Source organism: Vicia villosa, unplaced genomic scaffold (assembly GCF_029867415.1).
Source record: "Vicia villosa cultivar HV-30 ecotype Madison, WI unplaced genomic scaffold, Vvil1.0 ctg.002637F_1_1, whole genome shotgun sequence".
NCBI lineage: Eukaryota > Viridiplantae > Streptophyta > Magnoliopsida > Fabales > Fabaceae > Vicia > Vicia villosa.
In genome coordinates this window covers 43,894-61,569 of record NW_026705991.1, presented here as the reverse complement: position 1 = coordinate 61,569, position 17,676 = coordinate 43,894, and the positions used below count along the sequence as shown (strand labels likewise).

At 31.4% G+C, this 17,676-nt stretch overlaps 2 protein-coding genes across 2 annotated transcripts; one reads left to right on the top strand and one right to left on the bottom strand.

The window, feature by feature from the left end:
* Positions 1 to 3,297: 3,297 nt before the first annotated feature.
* LOC131639450 (uncharacterized) lies at positions 3,298 to 4,208 on the bottom strand. Its single transcript, XM_058909946.1, has 3 exons — positions 3,842 to 4,208; positions 3,675 to 3,717; positions 3,298 to 3,521 (listed from the first exon to the last, which is right to left on the bottom strand). The coding sequence occupies exons 1-3, from the start codon at positions 4,184 to 4,186 to the stop codon at positions 3,406 to 3,408; spliced, it is 504 nt and encodes a 167-aa protein (XP_058765929.1). The 5' UTR covers positions 4,187 to 4,208; the 3' UTR covers positions 3,298 to 3,405.
* An 8,419-nt stretch (positions 4,209 to 12,627) lies between these two features.
* Positions 12,628 to 13,386, top strand: LOC131639445 (transcription factor MYB118-like). Its single transcript, XM_058909940.1, has 2 exons — positions 12,628 to 12,761; positions 12,873 to 13,386. The coding sequence occupies exons 1-2, from the start codon at positions 12,628 to 12,630 to the stop codon at positions 13,384 to 13,386; spliced, it is 648 nt and encodes a 215-aa protein (XP_058765923.1).
* The last annotated feature ends 4,290 nt before the right edge of the window (positions 13,387 to 17,676 follow it).

The following is a 17,676-nucleotide window of genomic DNA, read 5'->3' as shown; positions in this document are numbered from 1 at the left end:
CATGCATAGAGTCAGTTGCATTCATTTGCATGGATTTGATAACATGACTATATGTATACTCTTGTACTGTTTTGATGGTATGTATGTATGTTGATGGGTGATCTGGATATAGATGAGTTGGGTGAATAATATGACTGTTGATGTACTGTTATTTGTAATACAATAATATTTGTTAATTGCGAATGAGACTCACCCTTACACTATATTTTTCAGATTGAGGATAGCGGCTTCGACTCGGTGAGGATTAGCTCATGAGTCAATGTGTCGGTTAGCGTCGGGTCATGCTCTGATAGGTGTAACACTGGGGAACGCTATTTTAGTTTATGACATTAACTCTGTTTTGTTTATTTTATTTGAGGATTACAACATTGACGATGTAATGCTAGTTTGATGACTTATTCCGCTGTGTAAACATGGGATCGTTTATTTATGAGTTATGTTAAGATTGTGTCTTCAGTGCGTGCATGACTTGTGACCGATGCGGTTTATTTTTATTTATTAATTGTGACGCCCTTGTGCATGTTACTCTGATTTAATTTGATTAATTGTCGTGGGGTTTAGAAGGGTGTTACAACGTTCGAGGCAGGAAAGAGATTGAATTTTCGGAGCTGACTCAGGGTAATATGACGGTACCAGAGTATGCTTCGAAATTTGTTGAGTTGGCGAAGTACTATGTTCACTACAACAATGACGAGGCTAGTGAATTCTCAAAGTGCATCAAGTTTGAGAATGGTCTTCGTGATGAGATCAAGCAAGGAATCAGGTACCAGAGAATTCAGCGATTTATCGATTTGGTGGGCTGTAGTAGGATCTTCGAAGAGGATAATCTTAAGCTGAAGTCATCTCACTCTTGCGAGTTGTTGATGTAATATGGTGAACTCTTTTAAGGAATGTGCAGATAGCAAGAGTCGCCACCTACTTTTATTTTATCCAATTGGAAAGGCTAAAAGAACAGGAAAGACCTTTGAAAGATTTTGAGTTCAGGGGGTAGGTTATACAAAGGGAAGGTGTAAGGCACCCTTTGTATCCATGGTTATCCATGGGCTCTTAATTGCTTAGCTCACCTTTTGTTTTTCAAAATGTTTGAATTATTTGAAAAGTAGGGTGTGAACAGGAATTTGAATAAGAACTTTAGCTTGTAAATAAGCGTAGTCTTTTTGAAAATATTCTTTGAAAAGAAGTGGGAAAAGATTTTGAATTTTTGAATTTGAATTGAGCAAGCAATTAAAAGTTACCTACCCTAAGTTTGAAAAATGTTCTTTTAGCTTTTCAGGCGAAAGGGTCTATCCATACCATAAGAGGGCGGGAAGTCTTTCAATTGGATGTTTAAGGGTCATCGAGAATAAACGTTCGCCATAAGACTGTCCCATGCCATAAAGAGAGCAGGTAGTCTAAGGGAAGGATATAATAGTCATTTTATCTTTTTAGGTATCATGCGAGGATACCTTAGCAATTGGGACCATCATTTTTATAAGGCAGCTTCGAGGGAGTTTCAATAACTTTAAGGAAACATTGCTTTAGGTATCCTCGGAATCGAGAGACTTGACTATTTAGTATACTTAGAGGCAACAAGGCAGCATGTGATAAGGCAACAGGCAACAAGAAGGGTTACCCTAAAGGTGCGTGGGTGCACAATCACGTTGTTAACTTCGATGATATTTATCTTGTAAATTAGTGATCTAGATTCAATTAATATCCTACGTTATTACAATAAACACCTGCGGGGATGGGGGAAATTAAAAGGCGGAAAAATAAACCTAATCTATTACAATAAAACCCTTATAGGGTAATATAAAAATAAAGGCAGAAAATAAGAATGCACAACAGTTAATTTACGCATCTTTGAATGCCTTGCCTTGATCCTCCTCGAACCCTTGATTGACTCTGAACATCTGAGAATTAAACGGACAATAATAGGGGTGAGTGTAGGAGTAATTCATCGACATTTGAAAGTAAACCCTAATTTATATTTTATAAGGCAAAATAAAATGTCATTAAACAAAGAAATTAGAAAACTTAGCTTTTTGGTCGGGTGAGGTGCGTGGCTGAAAGATCTTTGATTAACCCTGAAATTTGGACACAAAGAAGAAAAATGTTAGTGCATTAAAGTTCTCAACAATTATAACGTGGCAGATAAAAAAAAATAGTAATTGAGACAAACAAAAAAGGGTAAGGCAAAAACAAACCCTGAAGGGGACAAAAGTTAACTATGGTTTAATAGAAAAAATAAAAAAAGGCCTAGATTAAGGTTAATGAACAACACCTACCAATAACAGTGATTAGTGATCATGATAAAATCAGGGTTTGCTATCAATCCAGTGGAATCACAGAAAATTTTAAAGGCATTCTGAATCTTTTCAACAGAAGTGGGATCTCCTTTACAGAAAAGGAGCACAAAAATCAAATTAGTAAGCTTTAACTTTTTACACTTAGCATGATGTTTGAAATCAGGATCAAATTGCATCTTTTGCATAATTCTATGCATATATTCCATGATGATCACAAAAAGCAGGGGTGTCAAAGGATCACCCTGCCTGATCCCTCTCTTAGCTTGCATAAAGTCAGTCAAATTCCCATTGACATTAAACTTGTATGAAACTGTAGTGACACTAGGCACTAGCCATGACCCAATCAATGAACTTCCTAGGTACATCAATTTCCTGCAAGAATAAATATTTTAATATAAATGAAGAAAATTATTTTATAAACAATGTTAAAAAAATATTTTTATTTTATATTATTAAAATATTAAAATAAAATGCTTATAAACTTTAAACTATCATATCAATTAATATTTATTTTTATTTTTAAATTTTTATTTTTTATAATATTTTATCTACTTCTTTTCTTTAACACATAATTTTTAGTTTCGTAAAATATTTTTATTTTATATTATTAAATTATTAAAATGAAATGCTTATGAACTTTAGATTATCCTATTACTTCATCTTTAGTTCCATTTTTAAATTACTATTTTTATAAATTTTATCTACTTCAATTATTTAACATATTTTTTTTTTTTGAATTTTTTTTAATAATAATTATCAACATAATTTGTGAAGCTTTTAAATGTTAGGTATAAAAATCATTTTGACAAATATAAAATAAAAAATACTATAATAATTTTATATTTTTTGTAAAGAATTAATGTTTAAAAAATGAAGAGATATATTTTTTGGTTTAGGAGATTTTTTAAATAATATATATTTTGAAGTTTGTCATAAAAGATGTTTAAATTTAGGTTTTGAGCATATTTTTGTGATAATAATGACATTACGAAATAGTTGGAGACCAGTAGTAAAACAACAGTGCATGAGCAAGATAAGACATCTTTGTTAAGGACCATTACATTTGAATATTCACATCTAATAAGCTCTACTTTCACCATCTTTTGTTATAATTTTCTTACTCTCTAAAATTACTCCTATAACGGTTGCAAAGTTTCGATTTATAGACGGAAACTGTATGTGGCATCCAGAATAGCCCGACTAGAGGAGAAAGTATTCTTGTTCCAAATATCTCTGCAAAAAGAACAAGAAAAAAAAGGAAAACTCAATCATAAAATTAAAAGAAACAATTTCACAAATCCAACAAAATAGCAAAATATAACGAGTAATAATTGAATTTAAATTAAAATAAATTAACCATATTAATATAATAAAATACACTATTACCTCTCCAAGGGAAGTACATGTAGTATGCATATAACATTATTATCTGCAACAACAACAAAAAAAGAAGACAATGATTCTGGTAAGGATTTCCATATTACAAATTCCTCAAATTTGAATAGGAAAAACAAGATGATAAAAATAATGAAATTGAGTTATTAAGAACTCACACTAATGAAGAAACGAGCATTGAAAAAAGTCGTAGGAGATACTTTATTGGTAAGAACATCCCTAATAAGGAAAAGATAAAGAAAACAAAAGGGAATATTAGATGTAAGACCAAACATATGGTTATACGCATTTATTTTCGACAGAACTTCCGGGTTATGGCGAGAATTTATATCTAATGTTGGAATCAAAAGATTTATCGGTTCATCGCATATCGGACAATGACATCGGTGAAAGCCTCGCCAAAGCCAGTCGTACATTCGGCACGTCCCACAAAATTGATGAAAGCATGGTGCTTGACATGAAATCTGGAAATTTTCATTATGTAATGCGCATTCATGTGACATTTTGAACTCTCTAATGTTAGGATTCTGATGCAACTGGTGTAATAATAAGATTTCTCTAAATCTCTATTTTACTTATATGTGTGTTGAATAGAGAATTGAATAAGGGAAATAAAAAGGGAGAACCACTGTTTAGTACCGTGAGAAATGGAAGGAAGAAAACAATAGAAAGTTATTAATCTATCTAATTTATAGAACAATAACAACCATTAAAATTTAGGTGAATTATTTGCTACCATGAATTTAACTTGGATAGCGATAATTTAGTTCAAATTATTTTAAAATGATGTAAAATATTATCTTGAATAAAGTCATTCCTAAAAAAATGCAGTGAAAACGACAATAAACATTCCCACAATGAAATTTTTTTATACCAAACCAAGATTAGACAAACTGGAATCTAATAATAGACAACTGGACCTACCTCAGATTCAACGTCGAGGGACCACAAGCATGCACCTTTCAACCCTTGTTTGGGACCACAACCCTATCGTGAGAAGCAAAATGAAGAATCTGCAACCATAGCAAATTAAATCAAGTCGTGACAAGTACAACAAAGATTGTTAAAGGTGACGAAAATGAATGGAATCGTGGAGAGCAACTTCACCTACTTCTGGGAACAAAAACATAACCCTAGTAGAGGAATGAAAAGAAATTGATTTTAGGGTTTTTTCTAAGTAAACACAATGTGAAAACGTCTTAGTAGGGTTTTTCCTAAGTTAAACTTTGTATAATTAACAACTCAGCATAGCTTCATAAAAGTATTTATAAAAAAAATGCCAAGTCATTGTCCACGTATGCGTCCCTTAAGTGGAATTGACGGCAGGGATGCATAATAGGGATAGAAGATTTTATAGAGACGATTATTTGAACAAATATATTAGAGTGACTAAAACCAGATTTTGAGATATTTACGGGGACCTATAACATATTTAACCCATAAAATTTTAACTTGAATAATAAAATGAAGTAAAAAAAGAAAAAATATAAATGAAATTGAAATCAATAAAAAGAAAGACAAGTCATTAATAGTTTAGGATTATCTCTTAAAAGTATTGATTGTTGTTCTTGCGAAAACATTAAAAAGGTTAGTTTTTTTTATGGTCAGGGAGAGCCTCAGATGTATGGATATTCTATCTCTGTTTTGTGCTTGTTCCGCATGTTTCCATATATCCTTTCTATTCATGCATGTCCTTTATATAGACCTCTGTCATCCTCTCATTACCTCATTAAATGTGAGCCTTTCGGCGTCCCTATTCCATTCATGAAACCGTAAGTTCTATCGTCACCATAAACTCATGTAATCAAAGTCATGTAATTTCGCCGTCTCCCCAGGTTCGATTTCATGTAGACTACCTTAGTAGGTCGTTCCCATACCTCATTTCCTACGTATATGGAGTGGCCCCTGGGCTACATCCCGATTAAGTTGATACCGGCTACCCCCATCTGACTTCATACCTGGTCAAGACCTAGCTAGATAGTCGAATCTGGTCCCTGGGCTAGATCCCTGTTGGGATGCTACCGGCCATCCCTATTGGACTTCATACCCACCAAGACATGGATGAATAGTCGAATCCAGTCCTTAGTAACAGTCTTGTATACTGACCTATATTCCATTCTATGTCCGAGTTCACACTCCGACCCTGATAAAAATATTTCAGGATGTATAATTGTGGTAATTTAGTGAGAAAAGTTGAGTAGATATGACTAGGATCGTTGTATTTTAATTTATCAATCTTAGAGTTTAAGGAATGAAGTTTTACTTGAGAAAAATCGTGGAAGCACTTAGTTAAGTGACATCTTCTTTGACATGTTACTTCCAGATGTTGAAACACTTCAACACAACATGTTCTTCTGTCAAGTAGATCTTCAACCTGTTTTCTCTTACAAGTATAATTCCTACTCAACTAATTACTGCTATATTAGTTTTATCAAACATAATGCCAATTCAAATAATAGAGAAACAACAAGCTTGTTGAAGAAGCTAAAAATTCCAAGACCTTTTGGAGAAGAATTTCTTATTTTTCTTCACTAAATGTCAATCTCCACATATCCACAACCTGATTCTTCTACCCGAAAAAAATCTGCACAAGAATATTAGAGTACCTAATGAATCCATTGACAAAAAGAAGTCACATTATCTCCTAGAGTTAAGCAACACTCAATAATGGTGTGTTTAGTATGAGAAAGAAGATGAACTTTTTAGAAAAAATATCACACAAATACTTTACGAACTCAAGAAATCAACACTCAAAAATACACTTCGTGGTTAATCTGACTGAGAGTTTTAGTTGCATGAATTTCTCGATTCAAGCCACAAGCTTTTTGATTCAAATTAGCTTGTGTTGACTTTGGTAAAACGTTAATTTTAAAACATGAAAAGTAATTTCAACCTATGAGAAAATAAGGGACAATTGTGAGGGACTCAAAATACGATAAAATAAAATGCAAAAAAACATTAAAACGGATTAAATTTATATTAATACCAATAGAGCAATTTCATTCTCCCTTTATTTTGTTTGGAAAATTTTGGGATATTTTAGTTCCTTACATAGTGGCTTAGGCTCCCCCTACATTCAACAGTTACGTGCGTGAAACTTAACGTTATCTCATAAACTTCTACCCTTTTACAAATAAAAAAGAGAGCAACAATAATACCTAAAATCGCAAGCAATGACAAAATCAATTGATATACATAGACACTAATAATGTGTCCATATTATAAATGAACAAACATTTAATGCAATTACGCAAACATGAACACATTTTCAATGGACAAAGAGATCAAAAAAATAATCTGCACTAAAACACAAAATGAAACATCAGAATTAATCAAAACATCAAATATAGATATACCATAAATATTCAAACCAAAATCACCACATAACACGTGGTGGAAGACACAAAAGACTAACAAAGTTAATAGCAAGAAAATTATGTTAAACATGAATTAATGAAATGATATGCTAAGATGGAGGTGGGTGGGAGCATTGGTGAATGTATGCATCTGAGAACCTCGAACTGATGGATAGGTTCACGAAGTCTCTGATGGAAGTTAGTAAAGTCGTAATTCAATCCTCTCTCGCCTTTGCATCGGCTTCATGACGCACTTGTCTTTCTTGTGCATCAACAATCCCCTGAGCAACCGCCTAAGCAACACACACTACTAGAAAATTTGCTTTTAGTGACCAATTTAGTGATTGGAAATTTTTTGGTCACGTTAGTGACCGAATTAGCCACCAAAAATTAATATTCATGAGCCAATTTTAAGAGGTCACTAAATCGGTCAATAAAATAAATCAACCATCAATTTAGAGACCAAAATTTTGTGATCGAAATTTCGGTCACTGTAGAGACCGAATTAACCACCAAAATTTGATATTCATGAGCCAATTATAAGAGGTCACTAAATCGGTCACGAATTTTTTTTTCATATACAATAATTAATTTATATATGAAAATTAGAGACCAAAATTTCAGTCACTAATATTTTTGTTTTCTTTTTCTAATTTTAATCTTCTTTATAATGTTATTATTTCCTTTCTATTTATTTTTAAAGATTTTAATTCTCTTTTAATTTTTAATTTTTAATAAAACATTTATAGTTTTTAACATATAATATATTTATATAAAACTATATATATATATGTTTAAATATAAAAAATTAATATATTAAACTGAAAATAATATATACTAAATTAAAATAAATTAAAACTAGCCGTCTACCCGTGCGATGCGCGGACATATAATATTGAATTATCATTATATATGTATTAAATTACTTATTAATTATTATTAATAAATTGTCTAAGAACATATCAATTGATTTATAGAGTTAGAGATGGTTGTTAGTTGAAAAAAGATGAATTAAATAATAACTTATTTTGGGCCACTTGATTCTACTATTTACATGTGAAGTAAAAGAAAAAATATATAACACTATAATTAATTAACAAAATAGAAAATTTAGAGACATAAACGAAAAATGTGTTAATTTAATGTGCAATTTTCCATCCATGACATGCTTATAGGTACACATACAGAAAAAAACCATGGCATGCTAATATATGGACAGACAAAAAATATAAAAAAATTAAAAGTATGAAAAATGGAAACAAATAATATAAACAAAATAATTAATAATGATACATGCAAAAAATTCATGGCATGCTAATTTATGGACAGACAAAAAGTAAAAAAAATATATAACAGTAGAAAAATAGAAACAATCGATAAAAAAAAATACAATAAATAAATATTTTTTATTTATTTTATGAGGCACTTTGTTAATGAATTTCTCACCTAATAAAGAAATGGACATATAAATCCAAATATGCTTTTGAATGATCCTAAGTAGGAGATGTCAATCTTAAATACAATATTTCTGTCTAACTGTGGACTCCATTACATAAATTCATATAACAGACTGATAAAATAATTTGCATGTCTTAGGGGATAATCTTGCAAACCTTGATCACAAAAAGCACCTTGCAACTACCATGATCACAAAAAGCTCTCCGACTGCATGTAAAAAACACCTTGCAACTATCATCACATACATTCCAACTTTCAATTGATGTTGAAAGAACTTGTCAGTGGGAGTTTGATGATACCAATTCCATTTTCAAGAAGAAAATGAAATGTTGTTTTAAAAATGTGTAAATAGTTGAGAATGTATAACATTGAGTTAGTGGAGAATTTATAAAAGTGAGTTACTGGAGAATTTATAATTAAATAGAAAGAAAGTGGAGAGAGAAGTTAGAGATGTGATCGAATGGGAATAGAAGTTGGAGATAGAAATTTAAGGTTTCTTACTTTTTTTTAATTTATTAAACTTAATTTATTTTATTAATTAAGTAAATTAATTTATAATTAAATAGAAAACGGAGAGATACCATATTATAATATGATATTATTTAATTAATAATAAATTAATTAACATAATGAGAGAAAACTTAGTTAATTAATTTGTAAAAAAAATTAAAAAAAAATGCAATGAAGTTTTTTTGGGTGTCCTATTTATGTCGGATTTATGTGGTTAGTGGATGAAGTTATGGTTATTAAATGATGTAGTATGCTTATGTGTTGGTGTTGTAAATAGATATTTTGTTGGTTATGCAATGAAGTGGAGGTTATTGAAAGTTTGACTATTTTTTGAATTAACAAAAAATTAAATAAGAAAATCACGGTAAGACAGGAGAGAAAGGAAGTTAAAAGAATTACTAATATAATAGAAATAAATAGGAGGGAAGTTAAAGAGAAAATTAGTAAGTGAATGGATGAGTTTTTTAATTTTATTATTATTTATTAAATGTTAATTAGTGATATTTACTTTCTATTTACATTTTTAAATGTGATAACTTGTAATGTGATTGAGATAAACATGAAAAGAAAATTTTGATATCAAAAGCACACCTAAATTACCACGAACAATTCATATTAACATGGATTTTAGCAACTGTTTTTCATTAAACATTCATATTTATATATTATTATAACAAAAATTGCATAATCAATAACAAATCTCTTATAGGTTATACGAAACTCCAATACACTAAAAAAATCAATGTTATTGACAAAAAAATCAAAAACCATATCCAATCGAAATCATCTTAAAAAGAATACTGAAACAAATCTAAAATAAAAAATATAATAATTACTAAAAATGTACCATACTTATGAAATGCTCTAATTATGAAATGAAATTTTACCAATAAATAATAGATTAATAAATGTTATTAATTTAAAAAATGGGTTGAAAGTCATTTATTTGTATGATTAATAATTTTATTTTAATTAATTGGTAAAATGATGGAGAGGTTTCTTGGGATTACTTGATATGGTGGGTTTATATGAACTTATTATTAATTAATTAAAAATTATTTAATTAAGGATTATTTGAAGTGATGGGTTTATATAAACTTATTATTAATTAATTAAAAATTATTTAATTAATTGAAAAAAAATAGGGGTTTAATAGTAATTAAATAATTACTAATAATTTTATTTAATTAATTAGTAAAAATATTTGACTGGAAGAAATTTTAGGATTATAATTTAGTATGATGATTAAATTCATATAAAATAAATTGAAATATATTACAATATTTACGGAAATAAATTAAACTTTATAAACATTTACTAAAATAAAGTGAAAATAATATAAAATAAAACTGAATTAAAATAAATAAATTAAAATAAATTGAAATATATTAAACTAAACTTAAATATACTAAACTGAAATTAATAAAATTAAATTAAATTAAATTAAAATATAAATATAATAATATTAATTTAGTTTTTTAACATTAAAATGGGTTAATTAAGTTAGTTTATAAATTTAATTAAGTTAGTTTTAATTTAAATTAATTCAGTTTTATTTTAATTTAATTAAGTTATTTTAGTTTTAATTTATTTTAACTCAATTTAATTAAGTTAGTTTTAATTTATTTAGTTTAATTTAAATTAATTCAGTTTTAATTGAATTATTAGTTTAGTTTAAATTTAATTAAAATTAGTTTTATTTTATTTAGTTTACTTTTAATAAATTTAGTTTTAATTTAATTAATTTAGTTTAGTTTTAATTAATTTTAATTTAATTAGTTTAGTTTAGTTTAGTTTAAAAATTGAAATTAATTCATATAAACAATAAAACAATGTGTGTGTTTAGTTAGTAAAAATTTGATTTTGAAGCATTTAGGGAGGAAATGGGTTTATGTAAAACTGGTGTTCGCAAGGGGGTTTCGGAAGTGCATTTTCGAAAACACCTCCCTGACCAGTTTCTTGATTCTTATGGATTTCAATGTTTTCAAGAAAATATCAGGCAACCTCGCACGAATCCGACAGGGCAGAGAGACTCAGACAGTGTCGACTAGATGCGAGCGGGCGTCTCAGCTGGCGGCTACACAGGGACGGGGTCGAGTACCAGTACCCGTCCAGATGGATGAGGCTGGTTCCTCGTCTGGACTGAGTAGTAAGCTGGCTCAGATGTTTTCTTCCCGGGAGGAGGAGGTGAGATACCAGGATGATCATGAGATACCTGATGCTGACCCTTCGCGCGGGGAGGAGGAGAAGGAGCAGGGCTACCCGGAAGGGTCTAGGGAAACTTCCGTGTTGATTTCCTACCACGAGCACGTCGCTCGGCGTATCTGGGAGGGAGAGGTAATTTTTTTAATTTAACCGTTTTTTATTTAGCTTTTTATTTCACATTCTCTTCACGCTCTAATTAACAAAGTTTTTTGTTTTTGTTTTTGTCGTAACAGGAAAGGGCAACGCTAAAAATAGTGAACCACGCGCGCAAGATTTTTGATCTCTTTAAACCACAGGCGCAGTGGCTTAATGATGTGGTGACTGCTTCCGGGCTAGGTGGGTTGTGCATGACTGCGTATACCACTATCAGCCACGGCATGTAGGGGGCTTTTGTGGAGCGGTGGCATAGGGAGATGTCTTCTTTCAACTTACCGGTTGAGGAGTTGACGATCACCTTGCACGATGTGCATTGTCTTTTCCACTTGCCGATTAGGGGGATGCTGCTGAACCATTCCCGGATCCAGAGGGTCGATGCGATCGAGTGGATGGGATCTATTTGGGTATGGACCCATATATGGCTAATTTTGAGTGCCAGACGGCAAATGGGGCTCATATCTGGTTCTCCACCTTGAGAGAGCTGTATGAGCACCACTTGGTGGCGGCGGCCGATTCCGAGGAGGCGGGTAACGACCAATTTACGGAGTATCACCGTGCATGCGCTCTCCGATGCTGGTTCATGTTCTTGGTAGGCACTGCACTCTTTGTGGACAAGAGTGCAACCTACGTCGACGTGACTTATCTCCGCTATTTCATGGACCTGACTACCATTCACCAGTGAAACTGGGGGTCAGCTATTCTGATATAGCAGTCCCCTCTTTATTGTGCATGTGTTGGGTTCGAATTTTAGTATTATTTCTATGAGAACAACGGATAAAAGGACAATTCTTTTAAAATTAAGAAAAATCAAACAAAACTTTACCACTAATCATTAACAAGAGATGCATGATCTCTTTTCAATTATTCTAAAGTCATTTTAAGTTTTAAGACTTTTCCTCAAGTTTTAAAATATTTTTCTTTTGGGAGGCGATTTTCTTAAAATAATTTAAAACTTCAGCATGCATATACTACATATAAGCCTTGCATATATAATACATGATTATGTGAATGAATGGAAAAAAACTGAATAACAAACTGTTAACCAACTGTTAGTTGTCATCAGTTAGAAACTAACATAACTAATTGTTAACTAATTCTAACAACCAACCAAGTAGTTAACTTGTCTAGAAAGTTAACAAACCGATTCTTAATAAATCTTTTTTTATCCGTCGCTGAAGTGATAATAATCACTATAAATTCACACATACAATTCTATTCTATTGGCGTCCAACCTGGTAATATCTTATTTGATTCTAACAATGGAGACGGCACCTAAACTCGAAGAAAATCTTTATTCCATCGCTGAAAATGGAAGCAATCCCCAAGATGTTGATCAAAGACTCGATCTTGGTGACAACAAGCACAAAGGAAAATGGACTGAAGATGAGGACTGGTATATTATAATAAATCATTCAAAATTTATACACTCTCTCATAATGCTTTCATGATTTTAGTGTTTTTTTTTTCTTTTTAATACTCCATGGTTTCTTTTTACATTTTGTAGGCTTCTTGGAGCATTTGTAGATTTGTTTGGACTTCAAAATTGGTCCTACATTGCAACGTTGATTGAAGGAAAGACAAACAAACAATGCTGGAATCGATGGCATAAACATGTTCGACCAGATATAGAGAAGGGGCCATGGAGCAAAGAGGAAGACATGATACTGATTGAAGCTAATAAAGAAGTTGGAAACAAGTGGACAGAAATTGCAAAGAGATTACCACGTCGTACGGAGAACTCGGTCAAGAACCACTGGTATAATACTAAGAAGCGTCTAAATTCCAAGAAGGCTCAAAATGAAAGAAACCAAGATTCAAATGAAGATTTGCTTCTGAATTATATCAAGGGAATCATTGTTGTTCAAGAAGATGAAAATGAAAGCAATATGGAAAACGACGTTGGTGTTGATTGTGTTATGAACAAAAGCTCAGAGAGTGACTTCAACTTTAAAGGTTGGGATAGTCAAGAAAAGGATGAAGTTGGCAGCTATGTCTCATGGGATAGTCAAGAATTATGAAGACCATGCATAAATTTTTTTCTTCTAAATGGATGGATAGAGTGATAACACAATGTTATTGTGTGAATCGAGATGGTTAGATCACAACAGGTAATAGTCCAAGTTATTATATGATATTAACAAGTCAAGTTGAGTAATTCTGAGTTTTTTTTAGATTTTTATTGATTGATGATTAAAAAGTGAGTTTGTTAGGATATTCCACTCTTTTGTCTCCTGTCTATATGGAGAAATGATATATTCTATCTGGGGTCATAATCAAATGCCAAGGAGGTTATATATTGAAACATTATAAGATACATATGTTTAATTTCATTTTTCATTTGCTCGCTGTAAATCCTGAATAATGCATCTTGGATGCCTTAGGCTTGGGAGACTATTATATCAGGAATTGGCAGTAAGGATGTCTTTGTCCTTAAACAATTCACCATGCCTCACGTTTGGAAGACTATGTACATTTCAAATATGGTTTGTTGAATATTGGCGGTTAGAACGACATTATCTTCAAGTGTTTTGCCCCTTCAGACCTCACACTTAGGCTATGTTTGGGAGTTTGGAGGGAAAGGGAGGGGAGGACTTTGGAAAATAGGAAGAATTGGGTGAAAAGGTTAAAAGGATTTTGGGTTGGAGGGTTTTGGAGGGTTTGAGTTTATTAATAACACCAAAAACCCCATAAAATGGGGGAACTCAAAAATTGTATTGAGGGAGGGTTTTGGAGGGTTTTGAAGGGTTTAAATAAATTTTCCAAATATCTTTTAGGTTGTTATAGTATTGTGAAAATTAAAAATTTAGTAATGATAAGGACTCTTTTATCATTCTAAACAAAATCATTTTTTTAAAAAATGTCAAATATTTTCCTATATTTTTTTAAAATTTCATTTTTGGAAGCCTTCCCCTCCCCCTTCAAACTCCCAAACATAGCCTTAGTAGAATGTATACATCCTGAATATGGGAAGACGTAAGCGGAGATCCTGTTCAAATGTACATCCTAGACATTGACAATTGGAACAATATTATCCTTAAATACTCCGTCCCTTGACGCTCCACATTTTGAGGACTGTGTAGAATCCGAATGATAGCTCAAACATGTTTCTTAAATCCCATAATAAAGCTAATATCTATGGTTATAACTTATAACCATTCAATGACATTCAAATGCCTTTATCCCCTTTTCCATATTAGTGTAAGGGGATCACTAAAAAAATAACTTCAAAGTAGAGTAGACTCAAATTATTCAATAATATATATATATATATATATATATATATATATATATATATATATATATATATATATATATATATATATATATATATATATATATATATATATAAAATAAATGTTATATTATATATTTTGTAGATGAGGTCTAAAAATAATTTTTAAAAAATTAAATTGAGAGGATCTTACAAATAAAAAAGTGGAGGATATCTCAATTCATACCTAATTCTCTTAGTCACCCGGTAAAATTCTAATTATGTCTCATGTTTCTGGCGATATACATTAGGAAGCATATTATTTTTGTAAAAATTTAGTTTTTTCCAGAGATATATCTACGGAAGTTTAACATGGTAAACGTTAGAAAATTTTCATAATAATTTAGTTAAAAGAAACTTTCGTAGATACATCTACGAAACATATTCAGAAATTTTCATAATAATTTAATTAAGAGAAGATTTCGTAGATACACCTATAAAGCAATTAAGAAAATTTCATAATAATTTAATTAAGAGAAGATTCTGTAGATGGAACAAATCAATGTTGAATAAAAAAAGTGCTTCCGTAGACACACATCCGAAAGCAAGCGCTTATGGTGTGTAAAAAGGAAAGAAATGGAATAAGTGCATCTCCAATGGAGGTTGCTTAATGTACATTCAGATTCATAAGTTCCGGAACTTAGCATTTTTATCATTGGAGTAGATACATGTTGCGTTATCGTTGCTTAAATGTTTGTGTAAGTTACATCATGAAGCAATCCAAAAAGTAGGCTGCTTAGCATTAAATAATATAAATCTTGATAATTGGTGGGGTCAAACATAAATTGATTGGACCACAATAGGGGTGGAAATAGGCTAGGATAGGTTAGGCTTTATAAGGCTTGGGCCTACGATAAACATGAAAGGTCTGAGCCTGACCTGTGGCCTATAATAGGCTCTCATTTTTGGCTTGGCCTGACCTTTTTAATAGCCTGACCTGACCTGAAAACCTATTTAAAATCCTATTTTTCATTATGGTTTTCAATTAATCCATATTATTTAAGAATTCTTATATGTCGTTCTATATATGCATATATAGGCCGGCTTATTTAGCTTTTGTTCTAATATATGTGCATATAGCTTTTTTCTAATAAACATGCAAATATAGACCGATCTATTTAGCTTATTTTTAATACACATGAAAATATAGGCCGGCCTATAAGGCTCCTCGATAGACTTTTTTAATAGCCTAAGTCTAGCCTATTTTATTAAATAGGCTTTTAAAAAGTCTAAGTCTGACATTTTTGTTAAGTAAGTTTGACCTGACCTTATATAGGCTAGGCCATAGGTCGCTGTAGACCGGCCTACCCTATTCCCACCCTTAGACCACGTATAGATTGCTTATTTAAATTAAATTGTTTAAATATTATTTAAATACAATATAACAATTGATCGCACAGAAAATAGCTCAAACAACCAAATCCATCTCCTATGCTAAGAAATTTCCAAAAAATGAGGGTTAAATGAGAAGTCGTTTATACTTTATATGGAATAAAGCGATCAGAGAAAGTGTCCATTTTTAAATCCATTCAAGCAAAAAAAAAGTTCTTATATGATCAGAAGCCAAAACACGTTTAAGCAGCTCAGCGCATTAATCAGATTTCAAATCTTCCTATATCTTCTCAATATCGTAGCAGAGGTATCTCCCGATTTATAAACCCTAATTTACTATCTTGTAATTCAAATTAAAGCTAAGTTATTGTTGGTGTTCCTTATTCACTGCTCCATCATTCACTTTCAAACACACCCCACATGTTTGATAAAATGCCTGCTACATGTATTCAAACACACTCCACATGTTTGATAAAATGCATCTTCTATTTGTTTATGACAATGAGCATTGTGGGTGAAACTTAACTTATGAATGTTGTCTTTTACTATTTTATGTGACAGGTAATTATCGTAATGGTGGGATGTTTCCCCTCAACACCCAAGAATCTGGCAATCACCATTGCATGTTCCCTCTCTGGAGCTGTCCTTTTTGCTGTTGGGATGCACTTTTCTTATGTCAATGTTGAACCCCAACGAGCCCGAACTATGGCTCGCGATAAATTCGTCTTAGATACCTTGAGAAAGAAGTATGGTTACATTCCTCCATCAGAGGTCCGCAGTATGGCTCGCACTGATTCCCCAAAAGAAAATAGCTGAATAAGACTTTGGGATTAAAAGTTACATATGGCGGTGCTGTTGATTTCTAAAAGCTTTGGTTTTTCCTCCTTGCTCCTTAGTACTATTTTGAATTATTGATTTCTTAAAGAGGGAATGAAGAATAAATGGTTATCGCTAATGTTCACAACCATAATTTAAATGTTCACAGTTTCACTCTTGTCAAATCATCAAATGTGTGCAAGGGTGACAGTCTGTTTTAAAGATTTTTTAGTTGATAATGAAATAGTTGCAATGGTATTGGAGGCATCAAATTGATAGTGTTTGATTGAACTTTTCTAATGAAATATCTCACTAATTGACTAATGCTGCTATTTCATTTCTGTTGAACTTATTAAGGCCTTTCTGTGCTAGTTTTTGTATTGGAATGGAGGAAGAATAAAAAGATGATATAGTTCTGTCAGTTGAGATATAATTGGTTATTTTTTTATTCTTCTTATTTTCTTTCTAATAAAGCTTAGGATGTGGCAATTTGTAAAGTATTACAGGTGGTGGCTGAAAATCTTTCTCTAACACAACATAAAATTGATAGTGTTTGATTGAAGTTTTCTAATGAAATATCTAATCTCACTAATTGACTAACGCTCTATTTCATTTCTGTGTTAGTTTTTGTATTTGAATGGAGAAAACATGCGTTCTTCTCAATGTAACTAGAGACATGCCTTCAGGTTGAGTAAATTGGAATGTGTGTCAAATGTAAACCCGTTACACATACATAATATAACTGGGTGGTAAGTATTGCTTCTATCATCATGGTTCATGCAGCAGGATAAAGTGGAAATGAGATTGTCCCCTTTAGCCTGCACAGTAAAGAATACAATAAACAAATTTGATGGGAGGAAGAAAAAAAAGATGCTTTAGTTCTGTCAGT

Excerpts from the sequence above, each read along its gene's own strand:
- LOC131639450 (XM_058909946.1), bottom strand. The coding sequence starts at position 4,186 with ATGTCACATGAATGCGCATTACATAATGAAAATTTCCAGATTTCATGT. Across the intron at positions 3,718-3,841 it reads ATGCTCGTTTCTTCATTAGT|ATAATAATGTTATATGCATA; the intron begins GTGAGTTCTTAA and ends TTGTTGTTGCAG. Across the intron at positions 3,522-3,674 it reads CATGTACTTCCCTTGGAGAG|AGATATTTGGAACAAGAATA; the intron begins GTAATAGTGTAT and ends TTCTTTTTGCAG.
- LOC131639445 (XM_058909940.1), top strand. The coding sequence starts at position 12,628 with ATGGAGACGGCACCTAAACTCGAAGAAAATCTTTATTCCATCGCTGAA. Across the intron at positions 12,762-12,872 it reads TGGACTGAAGATGAGGACTG|GCTTCTTGGAGCATTTGTAG; the intron begins GTATATTATAAT and ends TACATTTTGTAG.